At 43.2% G+C, this 7,976-nt stretch overlaps 1 protein-coding gene and 1 pseudogene across 1 annotated transcript; one reads left to right on the top strand and one right to left on the bottom strand.

Annotated features, from left to right (window-relative positions):
- The first annotated feature begins 2,681 nt into the window (after positions 1-2,681).
- On the top strand, positions 2,682-3,792 carry LOC146391341 (uncharacterized). The gene is made up of 2 exons (XM_084922731.1): positions 2,682-2,687; positions 2,873-3,792. Exons 1-2 carry the CDS (start codon positions 2,682-2,684, stop codon positions 3,611-3,613), a joined length of 747 nt encoding a protein of 248 aa, XP_084778857.1. The 3' UTR covers positions 3,614-3,792.
- A 36-nt stretch (positions 3,793-3,828) lies between these two features.
- On the bottom strand, positions 3,829-7,752 carry LOC146391342 (uncharacterized; annotated as a pseudogene).
- Positions 7,753-7,976: the final 224 nt, after the last annotated feature.

Raw genomic sequence — 7,976 nt, forward strand, 5'->3', positions numbered from 1 at the left:
AAAAAACTGCAGAGAGCGGCATCCATACCCCAGACACACAATCCCTCGAGAGTGACTCTAAATCTTCGTCTTCAAATGCAAATGCTAAGGTAATTTCATAATTTTTCGCTGTTTATAGAATAGTCCTCCCCCAGCTGCTATCAGGGCAGAAGATGTTCACACCTATGCGTCCGAACTGCAAATGAATCGCGCATGAGCGAAGCCGTTGCTCCCGCACTGACTGTAACACAGTCAGTTCTTCTTTTACTGTTATGCTGTTTTGTGGATCACGAGGTTTAAAACTACTTATACACACACACACACACACACAGTAACTCCACCAGAGTGCCTATTTCGGGTCACTTTTGCCGGTCCAAGCCCGGATAAAGGAGCAGGGTTGGAATTGTGACATTAAAAAAACAATAATTGCTAAAATAAATTTAATTTGTAGTTATAAATAAATTCTAAATGCATTTAGGACGTTCTTTACTCACTTTATGTCTCTTCCATGATGTTATTTCTCTCTCCAACAACGTAGGTTACAATTATATTAGCATGACCAATTATGCAAATTAGGCGATGACGTCATTTAGCGACTTCTAGCGACTTTTAGGACAGCCAATAGCTATTTTCCTTACTGAGGAGTTGGCAACACTGGCGCACGCAGGCTTTTACAAGACAACAGTCACACATCGATAAACAGAGACACAAAGAATGGCAAGAACTTGCTGTATTATTAACTGCAAAAGCCGGTCGCACGACAGCCACGGGAAGCCGACGGGTAAAGCGGTTCAAGCCATGTCTCCGAAGTCACGGAGAGGCGACGGATGGCCTGGATTGCCGCTATCCGAAGACCGAATATAATGTTCGAGAACACTCACATGTTAGTCTTCTCCAAGCATTTCCACAAAAGTACGTTTTTTGTTGTAGATAATACGTCATTTCTTTCTTTCTTTTTTTTTCTTTTTTCTTTTTCTTCTTTTAAACAGCACCAGCCGTGGGTTGACTTGTGGAGTGCAAGTATTGCGAGTCTGCGCCGTGTGTGTGTGTTTTATTAAAGATCTCAGCTTTTCTTTTATTCTTTTTATTATAGATCTAGAAAGTCTGATATTCGGTGTCCCTGTTTATTCTTTTTAACGTGTTGTTTTATGCTTTTATGTTCTAGAGCAGAGGACTTGCCAGCCGCCCTGGAACACAGGTGGTGGGTCGTTTTCCACACTTCTTTTTGTGCAGCACTGGGTGTGTAGGCTGTATTGGTTATTCATGTGCTTTTCTTTTGGCCCCCCGGTGCTAGTAAGTCCCAGTTCAATGATCATTTTATTGTAATTTAGGAAACCGTTACAGACGACCCTACATTCAGTGATCTTTTATTGATTGTTGTTTTATCTTGTTGTTGCACCGTAAATAAATTTTGTCAAGATTTGAGCCAGCCTGCCTCGTTGTGCATCCCTGAACCTGTGCAAACTTCTTTTTTTATTATTTTATCGTATTCTTAAAAGATTTTATATTTCCTGGGGTTGAAATTCCCCTAGGTGGCGTTGTCATTTTATTAATTTTATAACCCCGCTGACCGTTTGGTCACATTTTCATTTAATAATAGTCCATATTATATCAACAGCTACATTCACCCTGGGGGGAAACTAGTGAGGGAGACCATCAGGACCAAGCTGGGTTTCCTGGGTCCAGAGGTTTGGAGAAACTTTTTCCCTTTCTTTCATCACAGCTGTCCTGTGCCAGAAGTTCTGTTGACCCACTGAGAGAGAAATCATTTCAGAAAAACCAGGAAGACTGGAGCTCATGCAGGGATCAAGTAGGATCTCATGATCTTCACCAGCAGCTCCCTAAATTGGAAATCTTCAGCACTCCTCTGTAGGCCCGTCCCAGAAGATGGATAAACCCAGCATTTCATGAACACTGTGATGGAGACCTTTGGTTTGTGTAATGTTATAAATACTCGGATACTCCCCAGAGGCTCCGGACTTTTAAATAAAGATATTATATTCAGTCCTGTAGAAAGTTCTATATTTAAAAATATATTATCTTCTCTGGTTACTCTGGTAATAATAACTCTGAATCACTTTATAGTAAATAACACATTATCAGCAAAAAACTGTGAGAGAATTCCAGATCACCAGTTTGTAGTTCAACATACAAGTGACGACCTTTGACCTTCATCAGGTTTTATTTACAGTACATCAAGTGTTTAAAACAAGCTGTGCAGGTCTGAGATCAGCAGCTCTCTGAAACACCAAACTGAGGTCCTGTTAATGCTGATATATAGTGACACAGTTACATGAGTGATTAATCCTTTTGTTTTTTTTTGTCTTTGACTTTATCAATAAAACAGCTGCAGCTTTCACTGACAGCACATGTGGTACTTTTTTAATGCATCATTTCTCATAACATAATTGTTGATGTAGGTTACAAGCAAGTCTTATATGGCGCTGAACTGAATTCTTTGCGCCATGCTCCTTTGTTTATTGTCGCTTGGAGGGCTAATGTTTGCTGTGTTTTGTAGGCAAACCAGCCTACAAAATGCTGGAATGCGATCCAGACTGGGCACCCTCTATCAACCTGGGCCATACCGAGTTGAAAGCTGCTACCACAGCGAGATTTGATCGGTTAAGAGAGAGCCAGATCAAAACAGCCACGAAAAGTCCCGCGTTCCTCTGGGGCAGAGACGGCTCATCCAGGCGACATCCATGCAGGTAAAATTGTTATTGTACATAAAAATATTCTACTTTTCCACATTAAGTACTGTGTCTTGTTTTTGCACATAAAATGATCTTGTCTTTTTCTTATGCATGTGTGTCTTTCAGCACCAGTCACTACTGAAACTACAGCAGAGATCCAACCACAGAAGATAAGCCCACAGCACGAGGATTAAGATCAGCAGGAGCGTAAAAGACTAAACCTTCCAACTGTACATGTTGCACACCTCTTTGATATTAGCTGGACAACTACATCCACTGTGTTTAGCATTACTGTAAATGTACTGCACGCTCACCTCAGCCCATTGGTGCACTGGCCTGGAAGACATTTCATACAGGCCAGTATGCCACACCAGTATGTTGAGATGTTTGGTGACTGGGTGACAGTTATTGACCGTTTTGAACTTTTCATAGAGAGAGCACAAAATTTACACGCCATGGCAGAGACATATTCCACATACAAAAGTAGACACACAATGAAATATCTCATTGGAATCACACCACAAGGGACCATCTCTTTCATTTCTAAACAATGGGGAGGGCGTACCAGTGATAAACATATAGCTGAAACATCTGGCTTTCTACAGAAGCTTTCACCTGGGGACATAATGCTCGCAGACCGGGGTTTTGATATCAAGGAAAGTGTAGCCTTAATGGCTGCCACTTTAAAAATCCCAGCATTTACACGGGGTCGTAGTCGGCTACGAGCAAAAGATGTGGAAGAGACACAAAAACTTGCACATGTCAGGATCCATGTAGAACGAGTTACAGGCTGTCTACGGTCCGAGTACACCATACGTTTAGGTTTAGTGGTGCCATGTGAAGATGAAAACATGACTTTGCTGGATAAGATTGTCGCCGTTTCATGTGCGCTCACAAATATGTGCCCAAGTGTTGTTTTGAAGCAAGCAAGTGATGAATAACTGTTTTCCAATATGTTGTTTCAATTTTTTTTTTGTTCTTGATTTGTTGTGTAGCTTTATTTTTCTACAAAGCAGCTAAAAATGCACAACGGTACACAATTTTGCCTCTGTCCTGTATGCTTCAATAATAACATGTAACAATATTGTCACTTATAAATAAAGACAATCCTTTGAATTAATTTTGCAACACTTATTTTATTTCCATTGGCTCTGACACTGTTGTATATTAGTACGACCTGAAAAGATAAATTGATTGCGTTGGCCCATTCAGAACCTAAAGAAATATTTCACAGTACAGCTGTAAAATGAATTAGTGCAAATCGGCAAATATTTACAACAAAGTATGTATGTTGTGAGAGACATTTGTAGTAATTTAAACGTTCTAATAATTCACTGTGAGTGATAGAACAACAGGTAACACAAACCATACAGTGCAGAGTACAGGAAGATGGGTCCACCTTAATGTGACACCAAACATGAAATCTTAAAAAAAGTCCTTCAATATAAGAGTTGTCTCTGAACGGGTGTAACTGTGATACTGTCTGGTTAGTTTTCTAAGCAAGCTTTTCTCTTTCTTTTTTTGTTTGTCACGGCAACATCCATGGAAGGTGGTCCTTGTGAAATGCTGGGTTCTGGATCAGTGTAGTGATTGGCCAAGAGCTCTGGCATCACAACTTAAAAGAAATCCTTAGCGACAGGTAAAAGTTTAGCCCACATGTCTACATCTGGCATCGCACGTGTAATTACACAAGCTTTTGTTGTCCACACAAAAAAGTCACAAAAGTGTGACTTTGTAACAAAGATCTGGGTTTGGACCTGCTTGTTGTAGATGTGTGTCTGTTTCAACTCCACCACTCCATCTGTTAACCTCAGACAGAACTTGTCACCTTCACAGGCCTGCAGGAGGTTGTTGTTGCAGTGTTTATACGGGCACTTGATTTCCACACATCCTTTACCACAACATTCACAGTTAACGAGAGCATCAGGGGCGGCACCTAATTCAGGGAATGAGGGGTTGATGATGAAACCACTCTTCTCCACTTTAAGCTCTCTATGCTGCATCTTTCCCTGTGAGGTGTACCATTTTCGAGCTGTGTCTTCATTGTCTTTTCCCCACTTGATTTGTTGTGGTTCAGTGTCTGAGAGCTGATGTGACAGGTTTTGTGGGTAGCACACTTTCTTCACAGTTGATAACACAGGAGTGGCAATAGAGGTGGACACAACTGCATGTATGTTTGATGCAGTGATTCTTCCTGCTCGTGTTGTATGCCAAAGGTCACATTTGTGCTACTCCCTGGTTTTCTCTTACAGTGCCTGTGTTAAAATCTCCCAATTCTTTTAATCTTTGGGCTGAAGGAAGGACAATACTCGGTGTGTAAATGCTCAATCACCAATCATTTATTTCCATACAATTCAACACTTATGAGCACAAGCCATCATGATGGGGAGACATGCATGAAGAGGGTCACAGCAAGTCTCAAAATGGTGACGGGTTACTCAGCTTCTTATAACCTCTAGTGGCCCCCACCTAGTCGTAAAAGCCTAAACATTCACATCCTTTCTCTGTTACGGCGCCTAAGTTATGACCTCGGCTCCCTGTCTTTCTGCTCTCTGTAAAGGTGGGGGTATGGAATGTGGTCTGTCTCTTCTATTATCGGCACAAGGTCCTCTGCACACAACATTCTCTTCATGATTCAGCAGTATGAAATGTCAAGAAACAGTGTAACACCTTCACAGCAGATCAAGGGTACAGGGTAATGCACACCTGTCTAACAAATCCAAAAATGGTCACATTCTTTTAACCCAAAAATATAATGGAAAGTAAGCTACATACACAGCACACAATCTAGACTAAAGGATATTATATGACCTACAGCAGTTAACATAATTCAACTACTTTAACTACAGATATAAGATAACATATGATAACAGAATAATCTCACACCTGTTAAGTTGAATTATTAAATGTTTGTCATTTTTATGTTTACCATTTGTACATAGTTTTAAAGAATTCTTTCTGTCCTCCCCTCCCCAGATCCTTAAGATTCTGGGAGGGGGGCGGTAGTGTTTTTATCACAGGAACACCCTTGTTTGATGTTGGCAAACTTCCTCCCCTTTGTATGGCTTCACTGTGTTATCTAGGGTGAACCATCTAGGGTGTGGGGGAGACTACCCTCTTTATGACCAAGGATGTTCCTCCTGTGCTTTTATGTTAAGTGACCCTTTGATCAGCAGGATCACACACACACACACACACACACACACACACACACACACACACACTCTCACATAACACACATACCAACCCAGTGCCTTGTCTTTTGTAACCAAGGGGGGTTACGGGGGGAAGGTATGTGTTGTAAACTATTGTTTATTGTGTGAACGTTGTCAATAAAAGGGAGCGAGAGGGGGCCGTCGGGGAGGTCATTTGTGATGAGCTGAGATACCGACAAGGCCTCCCTTGCAAGTGAAAAGATCGATCGCTGTTGCCTTGTTTTTCTTTCATGGGAATAAGTTCTGGGATCAGCGGGGTCTGACTTTAGACCCAACAGTGCCTCTGCCTCTCACACAGCAACACAGTGTTTCAGACCATCACAGTGCTGCAGAAGGACAGATAGCTCACAGCCCTTCATCTGTCGGTCATAGTAGAAGTGAGTTGGGGAGGAAACGAGGCTGGACAGGGTCTGCATATAGGTGGCAGAATTCCTCCATAACAGCGCATAGGCCTGACCGGTTTTCATGCATGAGATCTGTGAGAGGTTTTAACTCGGCCTGTGTACGTATTTGTAGCGAACTGCCACCAGTGTGAGTCCGGATTTTGAGATTTTGTGAACAATCACTTTGTCTTTCACTAATGGACCGGTCGAGTGCCCTTTTCCTTGCTGCACTGGTGGTGTAGTCGATTGCTTGGCCTGGTACTCCTTGCACTTTCTTCATGTTGGAGGGCATTATCCAGTAAGCTTGGACATCTGTTGGCGTGATATTCCCTTGTAGACGCACTGCAGTGTCAATTTTGTACAGGAGAGCCGCCACATGAAGGGCGATCGTGGCTCAAGAGTTGGGAGTTCGCCTTGTAATCGGAAGGTTGCCGGGTCGAGCCCCGACTCGGACAGTCACTTCACCTACCGCCTACTGGTGTTGGCCAGAAGGGCCGATGGCGCGATATGGCAGCCTCGCTTCTGTCAGTCTGCCCCAGTGGCTACAACTGTAGCTTGCCTCCACCAGTGTGTGAATGTGTGTGTGAATGGGTGGATGACTGGGTGTGTAAAGCGCTTTGGGGTCCCTAGTGGGGACTAGTAAAAGCGCTATACAAATACAGGCCATTTACCATCACATGAAACTGAGCAGGGCCACGCTATGAATTCTGGGATAGGTTGGGCCATGAAGTATACACCCGACCCATCCTTCAAATCTGGGGAAATGAAGGGCGCATTTGTCGGCTGCATTTGTCAAGTTTGCGGATGACACAACCATCATAGGCCTCATCACAGACAATGATGAGACGGCCTATAGAGAGGAGGTGATGGCACTGTACGAGTGGTGTCTGGAAAATAACCTGACTCAACATCAGCAAAACTAGAGAAATTATAGTGGACTACCGGAAACGACCAGTCAGGGAACACGAGCCCATCCACATCAACGGTGTCAAGGTCGAAAGGGTCAGCAGCTTCAAATTCTTTGGAGTCAACATCACCGAGGACTTCTCCTGGACCCTTCACACAGACACTGCTATCAGGAAAGCTCGCCAGCGGCTTTACTTCCTGAGGAGGCTGAGGAAGTTTGGCATGAACGCCAACATCACCTCAAATTTCTACAGGTGTGCAATCGAGAGCTTGCTGACGAGCTGCATTACAGTTTGGTACGGAAGCTGCTCTGCCAGCAGCCGTAAATCACTACAGAGGGTGGTGAAGGCAGCAGAGCACATCACTGGCATGAGGCTTCCTGCCATTCAGGACATTTATCTTCAGCGATGCCTCCGTTAAGCACACAGCATCATCAAGGACCACAGCCACCCAGCACATCAGCTGTTCTCCTTGTTACCATCTGGCAGACGTTACAGGAGTCTGTCTGCTCGGACTACAAGACTTAAAAACAGTTTCTACCATCAAGCCATACGACACCTCAACCGCAACACTTAAACAAACACACACACTCCACAGGACGCACTCAGAAGCTACCCTGCAGCTTCACAAGTACACTGTATAATCTGCACTGGTCACTCCACTTTATTGATATTTAATTTTTTTTAAAAAAAAAAGTGCAATACTGTAACAACTGCCACGAGAAACAAAAACTTTTGTACTGTTTAGTTTGTACTGCTGCTCATTCCTGTGCAATATCCCATCTGCCCCCCCCCCCACAT

The sequence above is a fragment of the Perissodus microlepis genome, chromosome 3, assembly GCF_051167445.1.
Source record: "Perissodus microlepis isolate ML-2025 ecotype Zambia chromosome 3, ASM5116744v1, whole genome shotgun sequence".
NCBI classification, from domain to species: domain Eukaryota; kingdom Metazoa; phylum Chordata; class Actinopteri; order Cichliformes; family Cichlidae; genus Perissodus; species Perissodus microlepis.